We start from the raw sequence: 23,020 nt of genomic DNA on the forward strand, positions 1-23,020 counted from the left end.
AGTGCCCCCCAGCCCCGGGCACCTGGCCCACGTTCGGGAGCAGATGGCGGGGGCCCTGCGGAAGCTGCGGCAGCTGGAGGAGCAGGTGAAGCTGATCCCCGTGCTGCAGGTGAAGCTGTCGGTGCTGCAGGAAGAGAAGCGGCAGCTCACGGTGCAGCTCAAGAGCCAGAAATTCTTGGGCCACCCTTCGGGGGCCCGGGGCCGCAGCGAGCTCTGCCTGGATCTCCCCGAGGCTCCCGAGGATCCGGTACCACTGGAGACCCGGAGCGTGGGCACCTGGGTCCGGGAGCGGGACTTGGGCGTGCCTGATGGGGAGGTGGCCCTGGCCGCCAAGGTCGCAGTGCTGGAGACCCAGCTCAAGAAAGCGCTTCAGGAGCTGCAGGCAGCTCAGGCCCGACAGGCTGGCCCCCAGCCCGAGCCCCAGCCCCAGGCCTGGCCACCGCCAGACAGCCCAGTTCGCGTGGACACCATCCGAGTGGTAGAGGGACCTCGGGAGGTGGAGGTGGCAGCCAGCACGGCCGCTGGGGCCCCTGCACAGCGGGCCCAGAGCCTGGAGCCCTATGGGGCAGGGCTGCGGGCCCTGGTGGCATCTGGAGGAACCGAGAGCCACCCCGTGTTCCGAAGCCATGAAGTGGTGGAGGCAGTGTTCTCCTCGCCCGCTGCCTCCACTGGCAACGTCCACTTGGTGAAGAAGATCAGCATCACAGAGCAAAGCTGCAACGGGGCAGCAGGTGAGCCACGCTGGGCAGGGAGGGCAGTGGAGGGCCCCTCTTGCTTCATCTGAACAGTAGGGTCCAGCCCCAGCCCCGGCCTTCCACCATCCAGGTCATCCCCATCTTGGAGCCTCTGTTTCTCTCTCTGCAAAAAGGGGACAAGATTATGCCACCAACTCAGTGTGTAGGGATCATGCTGAACAACTGCGTGTCTGTCAACTGTATGTCCTCGTGTCTCGTACACTGGACGTGTGCAGAAGACAGAACGTACTTGTCAGAGGGTCTCCCCAAGACTGTTGGTTTGCTCCCTGTTTATTCAGTCGGTGGCAGGAAGCAATCTCAGACCAGTTCAAGCCATGACAAGGGAATGTAACTTAGCGATAACTTCAGGCATGGCTGGATCCTGGTGCTCTTGAATCTTTCTTTCTTTCCCTTCCTCTGTGCACCCTTGAGGCTTCTCTCTCAGGCCAGCAAAGGTGACCCCGCCGCTCTGCGCCTCTGTGCTTGCCGCTCAGTGGAAAGGGAGCCCCTCGGTCCAAACATTGCCAATAAAAATCCCAGCGGTGGCACTCATTGCCGGCTCGGGTCACATGCCCAACGCTGAGCTCATCGCTGACCCTCACTGCCTAGCCCTTTGGGGGTAGAGGAGCCCCACCCAGGTCCTGCTGTGGCCAAGTCCTGAGGGGCGCTCCCTGAAGGAAGTGCTGAGTCTTCATGCCAAGAAAGGGGATGTGGGTTGTGCAGAATGGCAGCTGCCTACCACTGCTGCCCTGAGGCCCCCGGGAGAAGCTGCCAGGATGATTCATAATAATGGCAGCAGCTGCTCTTTATCAGACCCCAGCCTGGAGCTGGGTGCTGTGCTAAGTGTTTCACCCACAGAGGGGCTGGAGGCAGGGCGGTGCAGCCAGGCAGCCTGGGTTGAAAGTCCACTTGCTGTGTGTCTCTGAGTGCGCAGCTTCTCTCTGGGCCTCGGCTTCCCTACCTGTGAAGCGGCATAATAACGGTCCCCCCCCTAGGATGCTTGTGAATTAGCGCGCACAGTAAGTACTTCATCGGTGCTTGTTTCTGTGTCTGCTGATGATTTTCAGGTCAACTCTATTTATAGTTGGGGAAACGGGCTTGGGGGGAAGCTGCACTTGCCCCGAGTCACACAGCCAGGAAGTGGCCGAACCAGGATCTGAACCGAAGTTAGCCTGAACCTGCGGCAGGGCTCAGAGGGGAGACCCAGGTTCTCATGCCAACCTCAAATCTAAGGTGCCCAGAGCCTCGTGGTGGGACCCGAGGGCACAGCTGGAGGGTGGGGACGCAGCTGTGTTTTCTTGCTTTTCCATGTTGTTTCTGGCCAGCTCCGGGCACCACCCCTCTGTTCTGTATCTATTCCAAACACCCAGCCCTGCGACGCTGGCCTCTAGCCAGGGGCCCCGCCTGTCCAACCTCAGGACCTCTGAGAGGCAACCTCCATTCCAGACATGCCTCCCAGGGCAGTCATGGGACCTCCTGCCGTCGGGACACACAGACAGTGATGTCCTCCCCAACAGTTCTTCCTTGTGTCTCACCTAACTCCCTCTTGCTGCAGCCAGGCCCAATGTGCTAATTCATTTCACTGTCTGCTCATTCAGCAAATATTTATAGAGTGCCTGTTATGTACCAAACTTTTCTAGCCACTGGGGACACAGCAGTGCACAAGATAGACAAAAGCCCCTGCGATAAACAAATAGGAGGCCGCAATAAATAAGTGAGGAATTATTTCAGAGAATCCGTGTTTGAGGCAGATACGTGTTTGATGGGGTGGTGGCCCGGGCTTCCCTGCTCCCTAGCTCTGCGCCCTTGAGCAATTTATTTAACTTCTCTGTGTCTCATTTGCAAATTGGGGGTCTTGACAGCCCGATGTCACCAGATCAATATGAGGCTTAAATGCATCAATTCGAGTTACGTGTTCAGTGTGGCACCAGACACATAGTGGGTGCTCAAGGGTTAGCTGTTGGCTCTGAACCAAGATGTGAAAGGAAAGAAGCAGTCAGATGGCAAAGAAGTGGGAAGAAGAGTGTTCTGGGAGGGGGGCTCAGCAGGGGGAAAGGCCTTGAGGTGAGGAGGGGTATAGGTGCATCCAAGGTATTAGACAAACTAGAATAGGCTGAGGCTAGAGAAGCAGGGTACAGGATAGCCTGAGCATCAGGGGTAGGTCCTCCTGGGTTTGTAGACTGGGGAGGAGCAATATAGGAAGTAAAATGAGATATAATACTAGGAGGACTTGACAAGTATTTGGACTATGTATTCGCTTAGGTAGGTCAGCTAGATGCATAGGTCAGGGAGGGCTCCCTGGAGGAAGAGGCAAGAAGGAGCCCAACCTCTCCACCCAGTAGAATTTGCTCACTACAATTGAAGGGCAGTCTTCCCCTCGGGCTGGAAAGCCTGGAGAACCCCAAAGTCCTGTCCCCCAATCTAGGAAAGGCACCACAGAGATCAGTGGAAGAGGGGGCAGCCGGACACATGCATATCTGGGATCTCTCCAAGACTTTGAAATTTTCTCTGCTCTTGTTTGAGACATATTTCTATGAGAGTAATTCATATTCTTTGTGGGAGCTTTGGGAAGTACAGGAAAATCTAGAACACAAAATAAAACTCCCATAAACCTACCACCGCTGAAACGCAGCTGCTTTTGACACTTCTGCTTCTTTCCTTCTGAATTTTTTAAATATTTTTTTTATTGATTTCAGAAAGGAAGAGAGATAGAAACATCAATGATGAGAGCGAATCATTGATTGGCTGCCTCCTGCAAGCCCCACAGTGGGGACCAAAACAGGAACCTAGGCATGTGCCCTTGGCCAGAATCAAACCTGGGACCCTTCAGTCTGCAGGCCAACGCTCTTCCCACTGAGCCAGACTGGCTAGGGCTCCTTCTGAATTTTTTAACACAGAAAATAATATGTATTTTTCAAGTCTGGAACATGGAGCTTGGAATTTGTTGTTTCTCTTCATTTTACTTTTAAAAGCATTTAGGCAGCCCGTACTGTAGACCAAGGCATTATTTGACTCCCTTTTCATATTTTAATTCATTCAAATCCCCAGCACCTATATAAGGTGGGGTGTTTCTAACCCCCATGTTATAGATGAGGAAACTGAGGCACAGGCAGGTTAGCGAATTTGCCCACAGCCCTTGAAGCCAGGATTTATAATCTCTCTGATAGAACGATAACCCGGGGACATGTTCTGATGTTATTAAGAATTTGTGGGAGGCGCCTTTTTGGTTTTGAGCAGCCACATCATTCTTTACTCTCAAGGGTACCACGCCAGCGTCCTTCCTCGGGACCCTTCATATCCTCTGGTCTGTTTTTTCAGGGCAGGTTTCTAAAAGGGCGTTTTGAGGATCTTGTTGTCTGTCACCAAATTGCTTTACGCCCTCTTGGGCTCACTCCTTTCCAGCACTGGGTTGGCGAGTAATTTACATTTTTAACAATTTCTTGTGGACTTAAGGGGCCCAAACCTGAGTTAATGAAATTTCTTCTGCCCATGGTAACCACACTGCTATTTTACTTTCCTCTTTTTTCACCTTCTTTTCCAGCCTCAATGATGAGAGTCAGTAAATATTTTCAGCTTTGTGGGCCATATGATCTATGTTGCAATAACTCCATTCTACTCTGTTTCCCCCCCCCCAGCTTTATTAAGGTATATTATATACAAAAAATGTATATATTGTATATATATTTTTAAATTCTCTACAATTTTGGACATTCTTTATTTTTATTGATTTGAGAGGGAGGGAGAACATTGATTTCTTGTTCCACTTATATATGCATTCATTGGTTGATTCTTGTATGTGCCCTGATGGGGGAACGAACCTGCAATCTTGGCATATCAGAACGACACTCTAACCAACTGAACTGCTCAGGCAGGGCAAAAGTGTATTTTTTTTAAATTTTATTATTTCTTTTAATCCTTACCCGAAGAAGGGAGAGAGAGAGAGAGAGAGAGAGAGAGAGAAGAGAGGACATTGATTAGTTGCCTTCCATATGTGCCCCAACTGGGGGTCGAACCCACAACCCAGATATGTGCCCTGACTGGGAATTGAACCAGCAACCCCTCAGTGCACAGGATGAAGCTCAACCAACTGAGCCACTCGGGCTGGGAAAAAATGTATATTTTTACTGTATACATGTTTATTAATTTGTTGCCTCAATTTTGCCTTTGTAGCATGAAAGCAGACGTAAACAAAATAAGTATTAATAAACGAGCATGGCTGTGTGCCAAGAAAACTTTGTGTGTCAACACCAAAATGTCAGTTTCATATAATTTCCATGTGTCCCAAATGGAATCCTTCTTTTAATTGTTTTTCCAACCATTTAAAAATGTAAAAACTGCCCTCGAGCTAGAGTTGGCCAATCTCTGCCCTATGCCATTCACACACCCTCCATCAATTCTCACCCCTCAGCCCACTTAATATCATTCCTGGCAATCCACCTTCCAGAGTTATTTAGATATGTGAGTGTCCTTGAAAAATATGCCCTGTGTGTGTTAATTTCCTAAAATGGTATTGTGCTTTAGAGGGAAAAAAATCTCATTCTTTTCTTAATTTTTCTTCTGTACACACTGTTTTTGAACTCTCCATACCGATATAAATCCAGTTTGTCACTTTTAATGCCCTAGTATGTGCTACATTTTTCTTATCCAATCTCCCCTTGGTAGGCACCTGGGTTACTTCCAGCTCCTGACTGCCATGAACAGTGCTGGGACCCTCCTCACCGGTGCCCTTCAGGAAAGTCACTGGCCACAGGAGGTGCCCAGTGTCAGAAGTCCTGCCTGGCCCTCCCTGGAAAAGTTGTCCCTGGTCACACTCCCAGCAGCCATGCTTGAGTCTTATATGTCTTTCTAATGTTTTGTCCATCTGGTGCTGGTGCAAAGTGGTATCTCCTTGTTCTAATTTGCATTTCTTTGATTTCTGATGAGGTTGGGCATCACCATATCTATATTATAAAAAGCCATGGCCTTAGCCGGAACCGGTTTGGCTCAGTGGACAGAGCGTCGGCCTGCTGACTGAGGGGTCCCAGGTTCGATTCTGGTCGGGGGCATGTGCCTGGGTTGCGGGCACATCCCCGGTGGGAGATGTGCAGGAGGCAGCTGATCGATGTTTCTCTCTCATCGATGTTTCTAACTCTCTATCTCTCTCCCTTCCTCTCTGTAAAAAATCAATAAAATATATTAAAAAAAAAAAGCCATGGCCTTAAATTTAACAACCAAACGACAGGTCACCAGGAGGTGCATTGATGGGTCTCACGGTGCGGTGGGTCTCGTGCGATTTCTCGCGCCGGGCCTCTAGTATGTTTAATAAGATTCCTCCTTAGACCACTTATTTGTAGCTTTTGTCCATTTTTCTTTGGATAGTTTTGGAATGTCCAAAATTGTAGAGAATTTAAAAATATATATACAAAAAATACATTTTTTGTATATAATATACCTTAATAAAGCGGGGGGGGGGGGCACATCCCAGGATAGGGGTTGGTGAACCAAATCCAGCCCGCTGCCTGTTTTTTATTTTTATTATTTTAATTTTTTTGTTAATTCTCATCCAAGATATTTTTTTCCATTGATTTTCAGAGAAAGTGAAAGGGAGGGAGGGAGGGAGAGAGAGAAAGAGAAAGAGAAATCTATGTGAGATTTCTCAAATACATCCCGACCGGGGCTGGGGATTAAACCTGCAACCCAGATACATGCCCTTGACTGGGAATCGAACCCATGACTCCTTGATGCATGGGCCAACGCTCTAACCACTGAGAACACTGGCCAGGGCTGTTGTTCTATGGCTCACAAGCTAAGAATGGTTTTTATGTTTTTAAGTGGTTGAACAATATGAAAAGAAGTGTAACATTTTGTGACATGAGCAAAATTATATAAAATTCAAAACTATAAAAACATAGCCACGCCTATTCATTTACAAAATTTGCACCATTTTCGACTGAGACCATGGCCCACGTAGCTCAAGTGTTTGCTGTCTGTCCCTTTACAGAAAAAGCTTGTCGACTTGTTCTGGAAGGTGATCACTTGCCCATTCTTGGCATTGCGAGTATCTTCCCCGTCTGTATTCTTCTCTCAACTGACTATGAGTCTTTTGACTATGAGGTTGTTTGTTTGTTTGTTTTTTATCCAATAGAAATCTTTATGTCAGATATAGTTAAACCCATCGTCTTTAAATTTTTTTCCATTATTATTATTGATGTATTTGACATATAACATTGCATTTGTTTTAGGTGTACATGAATGATTTGATGTAGGCATATATTACGAAATGATTCCCACAGTAGATTTCGTTAACATCTATCATCACCTTAGAGAGTTAGGTTTTTTTCTTGTGATGAGAATGTTTAAGATCTACTCTCAGCAGCTTTCAAATATACGATACAGTAGCAGGAGCTACAGTCACCATGCTCTACATTACATCCCGAGATGTATTTATCTTATAACTGGAAGTTTGTACCTTTTGACCCCTTTCACCCATTCCCCACCCCCATCCCTGGCAACTACTAACCTGCTCTTTATCTATGAGTTCAGTTTTTTTTAGATCCCACATATAAATGAGATCACCTTGTATTTTCATATATAGTTTGTGCTTTGAAGAATTTTTTTTTTAAGAGAGAGAGAGTGGAAGGGTGTGGGAGAGACAGAGAGAAATATCAATGTGAGAGAGACACATCAATTGGTTGCCTCCCCCAGGTGCCCAACTGGGACTGAGCCTGCAACCAAGTACGTGCCCTTGACAGGAATCGAACCAACAACCCTTCAGTCCAAGAGCCAATGCTTTAATCACTGAGCCAAGCGAGCCATACGAGGAATTTTTTTTTTTTTTTTGTATTTGAAGTTTCATTGGTTGAGGTTTTTTTATTTTTTCAATTACAGCTGTCATTCAATATATTGGTTTCAGGTGTACCACATAGTGGTTAGACACTGAGGAATTTTTAAAGGAATCTTTTCCCTTCCTGAGACCCCCCAATATTCTACATTTTCTTCCTGTGGCTTTGTAGTTGGGCCTTCATATTATTCCTTCAGAGTTTACTTTCTGTGTCAGGTCTGAGGTGGGTTCCAGCCAGACTTTTTCCTGTCCAGAGCAAGCTGCTTCCCCAGCACCACTCCACAGAGCCCACCCTCCGCCCCCCTGTCCGACCCCAGCTCCCCAAGAGGGGGCTGTGCTGGGCTCTCTCTCTCCTGTTCCCTTGGCCCATCTCTTCATGTAACAAAACCCCACTGTTTGGACCGTTCTGGCTTTGGCATATGTTTTACTCTCTCCTAGGCTGGGTTCTTCGTCTCTGCCCATTTTTGTAAAATCATCTTAGCTGGTCATGGACTTTAGTTTTTCCATATAAATTTTGGTATCAGTTTGCCCCACCCCCCAGTGAAATAACAGCAATAAATACCATTTTTATGTTGTTATTTTAGCATTGCAGTATCTGACCTTGACCTCCTCCCATGAAAGGAGCCACCCAAGCTTTTGGAAGCAGGGCCTGCTTTTCCCTGTGGCAAATGGGCCATGGTGCTACTCCATTTTTTTTTTTTCCATTTTTTGAAAAATTGTGGTGAAATATATATAACAAAGTTTACCATGGCAACCATTTTTAAGTGTCCATATACTACGGTATTCAGCAGTCACATTTTTAAAAAAATGTTTTTATTGATTCCAGAGAGAGAGGAATGGAGAGGGAAAGAGAGAGAGAGAGAAATATTGATTGGCTGCCTCCGCATACCCCCCACTGGGGAAGGAGCCCACAGCCCTGGCGTGTGCCCTAACCAGGAAGAGAAGCGGAGACCTCTTGGTGCACCGGGCGGTGCTCCACCCACTGAGCCACACCGGCCAGGGCGGCAGTCATATTTTTTGTGCAGCTATCACCACCAACCATCCCCAGAATTTTTCCATCTTCCCCAACTGGAACTCAGTCTCCATTCAACACTAACCTCCCGTCCACCAGCCCTTGGCACCCACCATTTACTTCTTGTCTATGAATTTGACTCCTCTAGGCACCTCCTGTAAGTAGATTCACACAGTGTTTATCCTCTTGTGCCTGGCTTATTTCACTCAGCAGCATATTGCTTTACCTGACTTTTTGACCCTCCCAGGTGTTTAAATAAGGGTGTGAGTTTGGGGCACACACGGAGATTGCAAGCTGGCCATCTGCCTCCTGACACATTTCACGTGGCCACATAATGTTTTTGTTTTATGTGAATTTATTGACAGGGTTTAAAAAAAAATCAGGAGCCCTGGCCAGGTAGCTCGTTAGCTAGAATGTTATCCCAATACACCAAGGTTGCAGGTTCCATCTCCGATCAGGGTACATGCAAGTATCAACCAAGAAATGCATAAAGGAGTGGAGCGACAAATCACTGTTTCTCTCTCTCTCCCCCTTCTCCCTCTCTCCCTCCCTCTCTTTTCCTTTCTCCTTCTAAAATCAATTTTGAAAAAAAATAAGAAGATTCTCATAAAAACCAGCTCCGGAACTGGCCTGGCCCAAGCCACGCCCTGGGCTGCAGTGCTGTCTGCGTGCTCATGGCCAAGTGTCTCATCTTTTCTATGTTCTTGTCCCAAGTATTTACTCCCTGTTCTCAACTCAAGTTGAATGTTGCCCAAGGACTTGAGGAAGTAGTCACTGTGTATGTCAAAACAGTTTTAACTGTTAAAGAGAATTAAAATGCCTGTCTCAGCGGTTGAGCTATGACCTGTGAGCTAGGAGGTCGCAGTTCGATTCCCGGTTAGGGCACATGCCCGGGTTGCAGGCTCGATCCCCAGTTGGGGGGCGTGCAGAAGGCAGCTGATCAGTGATTCTCATCATTGACGTTTCTATCTCTCTCTCCCTCTACTTCCTTTTCTGAAATCAATACAAATACATTTTTTAAAGAGAATTAAAATGAATTGGTCTGTGGAGCCAGTGGCAGGAAGGGGACGTCCTGAGGAAGTGGTGACATGGAAGCCACACGTGGCCTGGGGGGGGTGAACCTTTCCAAGACTTGGACACACACCACAGTGGTGACTGAACCTCTGTTCCTCGTTCCAAGCTGTGCTCTGGGGCTGGCGCTTCCTGTCCGTTCCATTCCAAGTGGGCAGTGGGCACCCTCCGGGCCTGCTGCCCACAAAGTCAGCTTTGTCCTTAGGCCAAACGAGGTGGGTTTTCTGAACAATTGTGATACGATGCGTATAACATGACATTTTTCATTTTAATAATTTTAAAGTGTCCAGTTCAGTGGTGGTGTACGACCATCACCACCACCCACCTCCAAAACGTTTTTATCTTCCCAAACTCAAACTCTGCCTGGGTGGGGTTTTAATTGTCATTTTCCAATAGTTCAATTGTTTCTTTTTTCTTTTTATTAAAGTAACGCCTGCTTAAAATTCAGTAAAGAAGGCAAAAAGGAAGCCGGATACAAATGCCATTTATAGCACAATCCTACTTTTGTTATAATTAAAAAAAAAAAAAAAAAAAGCCCTAGCTGGTTTGGCTTAGTGGATAGAGCGTCCACCAGCGGACAGAAGGGTCCTGGGTTCGATTCCGATCAAGGGCATGTACCTTGGTTGCAGGCTCCTTCCCATCCCGGGCCCTGGTTGGTGCTCGTGCAGGAGGCAACCAATTGATGTTTCTCTCACATCGATATTTCTCTCTATCTTTCCCCTTCTCTTCCACTCTCTCTAAAAGTATCAATGGAAAAATATCTTCGGGTGAGGATTAAAAAAAAGAAATCAAAGTCCTGGCTGGTGTGGCTCAGTTGGTTGTGTACAGAAAGGTTGCAGGTTCAATTCCTAGTCAAGCACATGCCCAGGTTGCAGGCTTGATGCCCAGTCGGGGGCATGCCTTAGGCAGCTGGTCCATGTTCTCTCTTGCATCCATGATTCTCTCCCTCTCTCTTCCTCTCTCTCTAAAAAAAAAAGAAAAATCCATAAAAATAATTCAAAAAATCTTTTTTAAAAGAAAGGACAGACTTTAAAAATCATAATACGAAGTTTTATCAAAATATAGCTTATGATTCTCTTGAGTTAACAGATGCTTCTTGAGCCCTCCCAAGTGCAGACATTGTTTAGGCTCTTCATCTCGCCTTACTGTCTTCAGTCCACATCAGCTGCCAGGAGGTAGGAATGCCATTCTCCGAGGCACTGAGAGGTTACGTGATTGCCCAAGGTCACATACTTGCTCCTGCAAAGACGTGATTCCTTCAGTGACCATCATACTCCGCTGTGATCAAATCTCGTTTCCAGAGAACACTTCATATGTCGTTGGAGATTGGAGAGGGGTCATGAGCCAGCATCGTGTGGTCACAGGATCTTCCCGTCCCTGCCCAGTGTGGGGCAGGCAGCCAATCAGGGCTGGAATTGGATTCTTCTGCCCCATCACTGAGCAGCCCTCTGGTGCCTCAGTTTGCTCACCCGCAATAATCCACCTTCTACCGGCTGCGGGGGGTTGATGCAAGAGTCAGTCCTCAGAGCCCCTGCCCTGGGGGGCAGTGTTACTGCTGTTAGTGCTTTGCTGTTTCCCACAGCGAGTGCCTCTTTCCTGCCCGTCCAGGTCTTCCTCAGGCTTCTGCAGAGCCATCCTCATCGCCCCCAGGGTCCGCCGCAGCCTCCTTGGCACAGCCCAAGAACACAGGCCGGGTGCCCACCTGCAACACCAGCACCAGGGAGCCCCCCAGGCAAGCAGCCCCATGTGAATCAGAGGAGGCCGGAGGTGCAGGCAAGTGGGGGTGGCCACCCAGACGGACAGAACGCTGGAGGCCTGGGCATGGGGTCTGGCTGTGGGAGACCCTTGTGACACCAGCCCTCCCCCCAGGTGGGCCCCCGGCGGCCATACGGTCCATCATGAAGCGGAAAGAGGAGCCTGCAGACCCCTCGACCCACCAGAGGAGCCTCCAGTTTGTGGGGGTCAATGGCGGGTGAGAGAAGCCCCCACCCACTCCCCAGCTTCCACACCTGTTTGTTCCAAGAATGTGCCAAGTACCTGGCCTAAGCCCCTCACTTTGATTCACTCATTTAACTAAAGCACAATAGACAGGTGAGGAAACTGAGGCACAGTGAGGCTGGAGCTCACGTGGTGACTAGGAGCCTGCCTTGGTGTCTGGCTCCAGAGCCCGTGCCGTAGCCACTGGACTGCGAAAGGTGCCAGAGTAAGCTCCCTGCCTGGCCGAAGCAGGAATGCGGGGGACACTCAGGCAGGGTGGGGTCTTGGGAGGCACGCTGCCCCAGGAACGTCCCTGAAGGGCGGGCGCATGTGCTGCAGCTCAGCAGGAGCTGGCAGAGCGAAGAGAGGTCTGAGAGGGCTCTCCTGGCGGAGGGCACAGCCTGGGTCCAGGCCCAGAGGTGAGAGGAAGCAGAGCGACATGAGAGATGGGAGGCATCAGAGCGATGGTCAGGGACAGTTTGAAACCTCGAATACCAGGAACTTAGACTTTGTCCAGAGGAAGCAAGAATCATGAGGGACCCATCCGAGATAGAGCAAGGGTCTGAATCAGGAGCAAAGCGTGTGAGAGGTACCGAAGGGTAGAAGGGAACAGCGTGTCCCTCCCTGGCCGCCCCCAGCGCGATCCCAGTCACAGCTAGTGTCTGTTGAGGTTCACTGTGTGCCAAGTGCTGTGAGCTTAGATCCATACTGACATCATCCTCATTTAACAGATGGGGGAACCGAGGTCCAGTAATCAGAGCCCCAACCCTCCCCCACCTCCCTGTCCCATCTGCAGCATGTCCATACTGACATCCTCGTTTAACAGATGGGGGAACCGAGGTCCAGTAATCAGAGCCCCAACCCTCCCCCACCTCCCTGTCCCATCTGCAGCATCTCTCCCTCCCTGCCCACCCCTCTTCCCCAGGTGTGAGTCCTCATCTGAGGACTCCAGCACAGCAGAGAACTTCTCAGACAATGAGAGCACAGAGAACGAGACCCCGGAGCCTGAGGCGAGGGTGCCGCGTGTGGCTGAGGCTCCCCCGCTCCGGCCCACAGGGACAGCCGTGGCCAAGATCAACCAGGAGGAGTGCCAGCCAACTCGGGAGTCTCAGCGAGTGCCCACAGCTGAGGGGGCCTCAGGATCAAATGTGGAGGAGATCCGGTCAGTTTTCTGGGTGGGAGGCAGGGCCCGGGTTGTGTGTGGGGTGACCTCCAATCCCACCATCCAAGCCCTTTGAGTGAATATTCCATCAGTCATGCACACCCTAGTCTAAATGAGCAGAGAAGCCCTTTTCTCCTTCTGGGCGTCTTGAAGATCTGGAGGCTTTGAGGAAGGGCCTGATGGGGCAGTTTGGCTGTTGGGTTAGGATTTAGGGGGCAGGTAAAGTCCTTAAGCTACCCACCTTTTTGGGACATTTTGCCCCACTTGTCCATCCTGTTTATCTTGTTTTATTCCTTGATGAAAAATCTGACTGACATTAGGAAAAGATTTTCCATCTGCCACTGACCACTTAGAGAAAACTAGCCTGTGTGTCCACTTTCTCCTGGAGTCTGTGTGTGCTCCATGTACGCCCTGTGGGGTATCACATAAAACGGGTTCCTGGTGAAGGGGGCGTCTGAGGGTCTACCAGTCAGGTGGGCCCTGGCAGGAGTGGTGAGTGCCATGGTGGAGAGCACTGGGGCTCTGTCTGACCGCCCAGCCGGACGTGGAAAGTGAGGGAAACCCAGGGGCTGGGATAAACCTCCTCTCTCCCCCTCTCCCTCCCCCTTTCCCTCGCAGGATGGAGCTAAGCCCCGACCTCATCTCAGCCTGCCTGGCCCTGGAAAAGTACCTGGACAACCCCAACGCCCTCACCGAGCGGGAACTGGTACGCAGGCCCCCAGGACTGGGAGGGCCCTCCTTCCGCGCCCCCTGGCTTCTCCTCGTCCGCAGGGCCTCCCTGTGCCAGCCTCAGGGGGAGTGTGCTTGAGTCATGGGCCTTAGAGAGGGGCTGGGAGGTGGGGAGGGGCCCGAGGATGATCACCCGCTGGCAAAGCCTTGGTTCCTGGTCCTTCGGGAGCTTGAGGGGAGGGGCTGGCATATCTCCCTCCACTGGTTCCACACGTGCCTTGAAGGTCATACCCCGGATGGAGATGCTCACAACTTCCTGGGGGCAGACCTGGGATTGCAGTGTCTCCACTTCCCTCTATGGTCCTTGTCCAGGAGGGGAGACAACACTCCTCCAGGGGCTCATCTGGGTGGGGTGCCCGTGCTCCCCTTTCAAGGCTCCGGTTCAGGACAGGGACATCCACACTCCCTCCGGGGGCTTAGCCCTGGGGACGGTGGGCTGCCGCCCGCCCTCATCCCCTCTCCTCTCCGGCTGCAGAAAGTGGCCTACACCACGGTGCTGCAGGAGTGGCTGCGCCTGGCCTGCCGCAGCGACGCCCACCCGGAGCTCGTGCGGCGCCACCTGGTCACATTCCGGGCCATGTCCTCGCGGCTGCTGGACTATGTGGTCAACATTGCCGACAGCAACGGCAACACCGCGCTGCACTACTCCGTGTCCCACGCCAACTTCCCGGTTGTGCGGCAGCTGCTGGACAGCGGTAAGCCTGGCCAGCTGTCACCCCGGTTTGATGGTCTGGTTGGGGAGACATGGCCCCCCTAGTCTAGTGGGGGAGACGCTGCCCTCCCACTCTGGGGGGGAGATGCAGGCCCACCTGTCGCCTCAGTATTCTGGAAAGGGCAGCCATGGTCTTCGGGAAAACACATGCCCTCCCCCCATCCACACGGACCCCTGTGTAATGGAGGTCACACCTCGGAACCCTCGTCTGAGGGACGGACATGGCTTTGAGTCTGGGGCTTGGAGAGAAGATGTGGTTCCCAGTTCAGCAGCAAAGGGTTTCCTTGCCCTAGTCCGACGGGGACGACACAGACTCCTAGTCTGATGAAGGCTCCAATCTGATGGAGGAGGCATAGGCCAGTCTGAAGGAGACTGATGTTCAGACCAATACTCTCAGCCCTAAATGTGGTGCCAATGTCGGGGGGCCCAGACTGATGGAGGGGTGTGATGGCTTCAATCATAAAGGGCGTGGTTGCATTTAGAGGAGCCACTCCTCAGGGTGTGGGACTGGAGACGAACACCCTGGGCAGAATGGGGTCCTCAGTCTGAGAAAAGGGAGGAATCCGGCCACACCGAGACGGATGGAGGAGGCCATGCCCAGAGCTCATGGTCGAGCGAAACAAGGCTCCAGTCTGATAGCAGAGACTGGCCTGGTCCTCAGGGCCTCTACCCCGGCCTTGAGGGAGGCCTGCGGATATCAGTGGGTCTGAGGGCTCCTGTCCTCCTGCCCCCTCCCCCAGGGGTCTGCCAGGTGGACAAGCAGAACCGGGCTGGCTACAGCCCCATCATGCTCACCGCCCTGGCCGCCCTCAAGACCCAGGATGACATCGAGACGCTCCTGCAGCTCTTCCGGCTCGGAGACGTCAACGCCAAAGCCAGCCAGGTAGGCCCGGGGCACTGCAGACCTGGGCAGCCCTTCCTGGTTACCAAGTCCTGGCTGTGCGCCAAGCCCAAACGTGACCTCGTTTCATGCCCAGGGAGAGTCCCTGCTCCACAGGCAAGGAAACTGAGGCTCAGAGAAGCAGAGTCGTTTTCTCAAGGTCAAACTAGAGGAGGGGCTTTGAACCAAGGGGGTCTGGCTCCAGAGCCGCATTCTTGTGCCCTTCCCTGGCAGGTGCAGCACCTTCTGGGGGAAGTGGGTGGGGACGGGCGAGGACATGGGGGTCCCCAGCCTTTCTTCACCCGACACCGTCCCGCATGCTGCTGGGTAGTGCATTGGGCAGCAGGTGGAAGCCAGAGGCTCAGAGGGTGGGCCAGCAGGCACGGGCCCCACACTCCTGGAGCTCACAGGCCAGTGGGGGCAGGAGCCACCCACATTCAGGCAGCACGGTGGCTTGGAGGGGATTTGGACTCGGGCTGCAGAGCGCCAAGAGGCGTTCCGTCAGGGCAGGGTGTGGCCCACTTTCTGATTTGAAATCTCCCTTCAGCTGCATGTTGGGGAGCAGAAGCCGGGAGACTATGAAAGCCACAGGGGTGTGGACAGGGTCCAGGCAGAGGAGCAGGGCAGCCAGGACACCGAGGGACAGCCAGGGGAGGGGACTGAACAGCACAGATGCCCTGAAGGGAAGGAGCAGGGCGCTGCGATGTGCATGCAGGAGCAGACCTCTTGCTCTTTTTTATTGGTTTCAGAGAGGAAGGGGGAGGGGGAGAGAGAGAAACATCAATGATGAGAGAGAAGCATTGATCGGCTGCCTCCTGCATGCCCCCTACTGGAGATCAAGCCCACAACCGGGGTATCTGCCCTTAACCGGAATGGAACCCGGGACCCTTCAGTCCGCAGGTCGATGCTCTATGCACTGAGCCAAACCAGCCAGGGCTGGTTTACTTTTTTAAATTGAGGTGAAATGCACACATTCCCCTTTTAAAGTGCACAGTTCAGTGGCATTGAGTATATTTACAGTGTGTGTAGCCATCACTATCTCTACTTCCCGAACATCCCATCACCCCTAAAGGAAACCCTGCACCCATTAGCAGTCACTCCCCTCCTCCCTCCCCGTCTGCTTTCTGCCTCTGGATTTGCCTGTGTGGGTATTTCATACAAACGGAGTCGTGTAGCATGTGCCCTTTAGTGTCCGGCTTCTTTCACCGAACATGATGTTTTCAAGGTCCGTCCCTGGTGTAGGATGCAGGGTGTGGTACTTCGTTCCTTTTTAAGACTGAATAATGTTCTGGAGTATGGGTTTACCACAGTTTGTTTATTGCTCACCTGCTGGTGAACACTGATTTAATTTTTATAAAGGTTCAACTGACATACAGAAAAGTGTACAAATCTTAGCGTCATACATTGTTACCTGTTTACACCTGTGAGTTAGGCGCCTGCTTTAGGTGGGTGTGGGGTGGGGAGACGAGTGGCATCTCCCTGAGGAGGAGACATTTAAGCTGAGACCTGAGGGGCGAGTGAGACAGGAAGGGGGAGGGACCAGCCATGCCCAGGCCCCGTGGGGGGAGGACTGTTTGAGATACAGAAGGAGGCCAGCAAGTGGGGCGCTGTTAGCAGCGGGTCACTCGGGAGCCACGACAGGTTCCGGAGCAGGGGCCGTGCCTCGGAGGACGTGGTGCAGCAGCCTTTGCTTGTCCTGGGCAGGCAGGGCAGACGGCCCTGATGCTGGCCGTCAGCCACGGGCGCGCGGACGTGGTGAAAGCCCTGCTGGCCTGCGAGGCGGACGTCAATGTGCAGGACGATGACGGCTCCACGGCCCTCATGTGCGCCTGCGAGCACGGCCACAAGGAGATCACGGGACTGCTGCTGGCTGTGCCCAGCTGTGACATCGGGCTCACTGACCGCGTGAGTCAGCACTCGGGTGCCCCTCGGGGCGGGTGGGAGCTCGGTGCCAGGCGTCCTCATAGCAGCCATGCTTTGCAGGACGGGAGCACGGCTTTGATGGTGGCCCTGGACGCAGGGCAGAGTGAAATTGCATCCATGCTGTACTCCCGCATGAACATCAAGTGCTCGGTGAGTCTCAGCCCTAGCAGGATGTTGCGGGAGGAGGGTGCAGGGAGCAGGGCGGGGGCCTGGGAGGGGACAGATGTTTATGAAGAGCCGATGGTGTATGGGTCCTGAGCCAGGGACTTAGTAGTCATCTGCTTGTTGAACCTTCATGGTGCCCCGTGAGGCCATGAGTCACCGAGAGCTGAGACTGCGTGGTCATGGTCGACATCTCGGTATTTGAACCCAGACCTATCTGCATGCTCTTTAAATTATTTAAAAATATATTTTTATTGATTTCAGAGAGGAAGGGAGAAGGATAGAAACATCAATGATGAGAGAGAATCACCCCTACAGGGGATCAAGCCCACAACTCAGACATGTGCCCTGACTGGAAATTAAACTGACCTTCTGATTCACAGGTCAATGCTCAACCACTGAGCCACACCGGCCAGGCCAAATGCATGTTCTTAATCACCATTCACTCATTTGAGAAATATTTACAGAGCCCTGACTGTCTCTGGCCCTCATCTAGGCCCTGGTAACCAGCACTGAACAAAACAGAAAAAAAGTTTCTGCCCATCATAGAGCAGACATTCTAATAAAAGACAAAATAAAGCAAATTGGTGTAGCATAGCCAGGGGATGGTACGTGCTGGGAAGAAATATAAACCAGGATGTGCGGGACAGTGAGTGACGGAGGAGCGACTTGAGACCTTCATGAAACTGACGCTTGAGCCAACACTTGAGGAAATGAGGGAGCAAGTGTGTGGCTCTCCAGGCAGAAGGAACAGACAGTGCGAAGGCCTGAGGCAGGGGCTTTCCTGTGTGTGTGAGGGGCTTCAAGGAGCCCCAGCGGGAAGAGATGAGGGCAGGGAGGTGATGCCACAGATCACGCAGGGCCTGTGGGCCACCGTGGGGCTTTGGGTTTCACTGTGAGCGTGTCCTTGTGCAGAGGCCTTGAGAAGTCTCACTGTAAAGAAACCCAATTTAACTGTGTTTAACCCAGCATTTCTCTTATGGACCACAGAAACCTGAGGTGTTTTTTTTAAAAAGCTTGCCTAGCAAAACACTCTTCCAGAAGCACAATAGGAGGATAATACTGATACCAGCTGTGTCCTGGTGCCTGTGGAGGAAAAAGCCCTTCTAGTCTGATGGGGGAGACAGGGCAGTCCCCGTAAGCCTCACAGCGATTCTCCGTGTGGTGGAGGAGACAGTATACTAGGTGTGATTGCTTGAACCTTCCACAGTAACCTGCTTCGTTTGCATAAAGTACTACTATTATTTTCTACTCTATTATTATTTTCCAGGTGGGGAGGTGGAGGCTTAGAATGCTTACATCCTTGGTTCAAGGTCTCACAGCCAGGAAGGGGCAGGGGCCCTGGGGTCCTTCTGACTCTAGACCTTGGGCAGGAGCCTCACTGCCCCCGCCCCCGCTCACCCCCACCTGCACTGGCCCCAGCTGCCCCGAAGCGTATCCGGGTTCAGGTTCAAGGGTAGCATCGTGGGTGTCAACCCCGGCAGTTCCCAAAAGGTCCGAGAGGGGGAGGTTGCTCCCAGGTTCTCCTGAGGCTTCGAGCTTTCCTGGCTTCAGGGCACCCACCCGGCCTCAGTGTGATGCTCTGGATCCCCTGGGGACCCGCTTTGGACTCAGTTTCCTCAACTGGAAGATGGGGCGATGGGGCTGGAGATGGCTCAGTGTCTGATCTGTGCTCCTGCCCCCAGGGACTCCGAGGCAGGAACCCCAATCCTCTCTGTCCACCGGGACCACTGCCACAGCCTCTGCCTCCCCCACCCTCACTGCCCCTCACTCTGCTCTCCCCACAGCAGCCAGAGGTCAGTGCGGACACCTGAGTCAGCACTCAGCCCTCTCTGGCTCCTACCTCCATTGGAGAAAAAGCCAAAGTCATCCTTAAAGCCCATCAGCTCCACCCACCCCTCCCCCTCCCCGTCGCTCCCTGAGCTCCAGCCTCACCAGCCTGACCCCTGCTCCGCCTCAGGGCCTGGGCACTGGCTCTCTCTTCTGCCGGCAATGCCTGCTCTGCCCCCTTGGCCGGCCCCTCCCCGACCACCCGCTGTCGCTGTCATTCCCTTCCATCCCTCATCCCTGGTGAGACTCCTCCACTGCGTATATTTGTTTGCTTCTTGGAGGCATCTCCCCCATCACGTGGCCTCCTCGAGGCCAAGGGATCCCAGCCTCTTGTTCACTCACCGCAGCCGCTGGGCCGGCCAGCAGAGCCCGCGCCGCGGAGGCAAGGATGCCAAACAAGGAATTGTGCTTCTCGTTTCAGTTTGCCCCGATGTCAGATGACGAAAGTCCTGCATCGTCCTCCGCGGAAGAGTAGCCATGAGGGGGGACCAGAGGCGCCTCCCCTCTGAGGCCCGTCAGCCCCAGAGCGAACTGTCCCTCCTCCCTTGTTCCTGGTCCCGGCCTCCTCCCTGGCCAACCCCATCAAACCCACCAAGGCCTCAGTCCCACAGGCAAGTGGGTTTCTCCTGCTTCCCAGCAGTGACAGGACTCCAGCTTAACGCGGGTTTTTCCCGTCCCCAGTTCAAAGCAGCCACAGTGCAGACCGGAGCTACGTTCTCGTAGGAACTGGCGCCAGTGGCTGATGCTGGCGTGGGTTTATGGAGAACACAGAACAATCGACTGGCAGTGATGGATGGAGGAGGGCGAGAGGGAAACGCATTGTATTTTGGAATCACCATCGGGGAAGGGGGGAATCATATTACTTGTTGCCAAATCTGAAAGTCACTGGAAATGCATATTTTCATTTTAGTCTTGAGTGTTATTACTCACGGGTGGCGTCTGGAGTGGCTTAACTCCCCTTGGCCCCCCCACATTTAATTGTCTGGTGTGTAATAGTGTTTTGTCCACTCCCCCCAGACAGCTTTCTTGGGGGAATTTTGGTCTCTTCACAGAACGGATTCTGTCCCTGCCACCTGGAGTAGGAAATTTAGCCCTTTCTTCTGCTTTCTGCCAGCGTCGACCCCGTTCAGGTCGGGGGGAGCCTCAGGACTCAGCAGCCAAGAGGTGTGAGCAGTTCATATCAAAAAATTACCCCGACCTCCGGCCCCTCCCCACGTGGAGGCCCCAGCAAATATTAATTTTCCTAGAAAATCCTTCAGACCTGGAGACACAGGAAATGAATCCTGTTCCCAGAGTGGCTGCTGAGTCCCTGGGCTTCGAACCCAGGTTACGGGCCGTCCAGATCCTCCTCAGGCTCCAGAATTTCTCTCTTCAAAGGAAAGAAAACAGGCCATGTGTGTGTTGGCAGCGCCTGGGGCCGGCTCCAGGAACCCCATGTGTGCACAATTAAAAATTGGCTGCCCCCAGAGGGCTCCCAGCGCAAACTTAAAGAGGCAGGGCCTTGCCGAAAACCAAACAAGGGCCAGCTGGGGGTTTTTTTTGTGTGTTTTTTTTTAACCTACAGGCTTTCCGGAGCTGCCTGGAGCAGAGCCTGCTGGACTGGGGCTCGCCAGACACTCACAGTTTCCTTAATGGCCTGTTTTGTTCCCAGGACCTCAACAGAGTTTTCTTTCCTTTTCCTTCCTTCTGTGAACCAAAAAAAGAAAAGGGATAGGCTCCGAGCCTCCGAAAGTGCCTCTGTGGCAGGGGAGTGAGACCCCTGGCTAATAGGTGTCCTGCCTTCCGGCCAGTTGGCAGCCCCACTGCCAGGGTCGGAGCCAGGCCACGGAGGAGGGAGTGGGCCCTGAGTGCCCACGTGTCCATTCAATAAAGCGGAACGCTGGCTTCTCTCCTACAGAAGTGGGTTTCTTGGCTTGATGGAGTCTGGCTTGCTTTGATTTTGAAGGGATCAAAATCTTTTTTATTTTGTACCTAAGACAAAAGAGCTTGCTTGCATGGTCAAAGGAGGGAGGCACCCCGGAGAGAGGGAGAGAGAGAGAGGGAGAGAGTGTGTGTGTAAGTTGGAGAGAAAAAAAACAAAGCTGCTTGAGGATGTCCACGGTATTTGATGGAAGGCTGCAGCTCTGAGCAGCGGTACCGTGTTGTGTGCCTGTGTGTCCTGGCCCGGAGCCAGCGGGTGCGTTTATTTTAAGCTCCTACAAGCAGCTCACTGACACCATATTTGTCCCTGTTCCCCTCTCCCCTGGTGCCCATTGGCTTGGCATGGAGGCTACAGGGGGTCCTGCCTTTGTCCCCATTCTCTTCTCACGTGTATTCATGACCTTAAACTTTCCAACCACGGTACGTCCATAAAGACAGTATTATGCTTAAATGAAGTATTCTTTTTTGTAATCATTTTTTAGACGGTAAAGAAATTTAATAAAGCTACTTTATGATAATGCCAATATCTGTCTGATTGTTGTCTCGGTGTGTGCCTCTTTAAGTTTTAAAGTAGATACTTTTTTGCCCTAGCTGGTTTGGCTCAGTGGATAGAGCGTCAGCCTGCGGACTGAAGGGTCGCAGGTTCAATTCCAGTCAAGGGCATATGCCTGGGTTTCGGGCCCCTACCCCAGTAGGGGGCATGCAGGAGGCAGCCAATCAATGATTCCCTCTCATCATTGATGTTTCTATCTCTCTCCCTCTCCCTTCCTCTCTGAAATCAATTTAAAAAAATTATAATTTACTTATTTTGAACAATGTTCAAAGCTACAGAAAAGTGACAAGACTATTATAATAAACTCCCTTATGCTCTGTCCTATACTGTAGCCACTAGCTACACATGGCTGTTTCTATCTAAATATGAATTAGTTATAATTAACTTGTGCCTGGTGGCTATTATATTGGCCTCCAGAGGTAGAAAACATTGCCATTGTGGCAAAAAGTTCTAACAGACGCACAGTGAAGACCTCAAACAAAATCTTTACAGAGTGTGTTTCCTCGTGACAGAATAACTCGTAGCAATTGTAAAAGGCAACATTCAAACAATACAGAAATGTTTGGCATAGTGGAGGGTGCCGTGGTCCACGCAGTGTGAACACCTGCCGTGTCAACAGTTTGGAGTATCTCCTACCAAACCTTTTTTCTAAAATGATTTGCTGTTTCATTTTTTGAGATACAACATACATACATGTTGTGCACAAGTCTGTTAGGGCTGCCGAAGGAGGAACGCACGAGGCCAAAGTGGTGAGGAATTATACATGTATTAGGTCATCTGGAACCCAGATGAGCTGAGCCCCCAAAAGGCACCAGCACCCAGGGACAAGGTTTCAGAGATCTTAAAGGGCTCTAGGCGGGCTTTTCCTGGGCGGGTCTTAGCAAATGGAATGTCGGTTGTGAAATGGCCTAAAGGTCACTTCCCAGGGGAGGGGGTATCCATTCAATTATTTGATCGGACCTGACGAAGTCATGCACAAAGCACATGGCTCCCTGGCTTTTCACAAACCGAACACCCTCGCATCACCAGCACCAGGACAGGAAGTGGAGCAGCCTGGGCTGCCCCCAACCCCTGACCGTCCAAAGGTGATTGATGGTTGCTCTCCTGACTTCGCACTTCCTCTGTTTTACCTCTGGATTGTTCAACCAGGAGATAATGGGTGGGTTTCAGAGGTTTTAGGAAGTCCCAGGAATTTTATGCAGAGTCGTGTATTTCTGAGGGGAAGGTCCACTGCGCTTGTCAGTTTTTCAGGGGGGTTTGTGAGCCAAGAAGGGGCCTTTGGAACATTTTTTAAAAAAATTGTTTCTCTTGCCCTGGCTGGTTTGGCTCAGTGGGTGGAGTGTCAGCCTGCGGACTGAAGGGTCCCAGGTTCTATTCCGGTCAAGGGCACATGCCCGGGTTGTGGGCTCAATCCCCAGTGTGGGGCATGCAGGAGGCAGCCGACCAATATTCTCTTTCATCATTGATGTTTCTATCTCTCTCTCCCTCTCCCTTCCTCTCTGAAATCAATAAAAATATATTTAAAAAAAAAAAAA

General features: G+C 51.8%; 1 protein-coding gene across 1 annotated transcript; it reads left to right on the top strand.

Moving 5' to 3' along the window:
- Nucleotide 1: 1 nt before the first annotated feature.
- Nucleotides 2–21,456, top strand: KANK2 (KN motif and ankyrin repeat domains 2; the record flags this gene model as incomplete). The annotated part of the gene is made up of 10 exons (XM_005861386.2): nucleotides 2–731; nucleotides 11,246–11,410; nucleotides 11,507–11,609; nucleotides 12,540–12,776; nucleotides 13,395–13,482; nucleotides 13,981–14,200; nucleotides 14,958–15,100; nucleotides 16,802–17,002; nucleotides 17,081–17,170; nucleotides 19,434–21,456. Coding segments are annotated over 10 exons (2,031 nt in total), but the record flags the coding sequence as incomplete, so codon positions are not given.
- Between the last annotated feature and the right edge of the window lie 1,564 nt (nucleotides 21,457–23,020).

Source organism: Myotis brandtii, unplaced genomic scaffold, assembly GCF_000412655.1.
Source record: "Myotis brandtii unplaced genomic scaffold, ASM41265v1 scaffold1496, whole genome shotgun sequence".
NCBI lineage: Eukaryota > Metazoa > Chordata > Mammalia > Chiroptera > Vespertilionidae > Myotis > Myotis brandtii.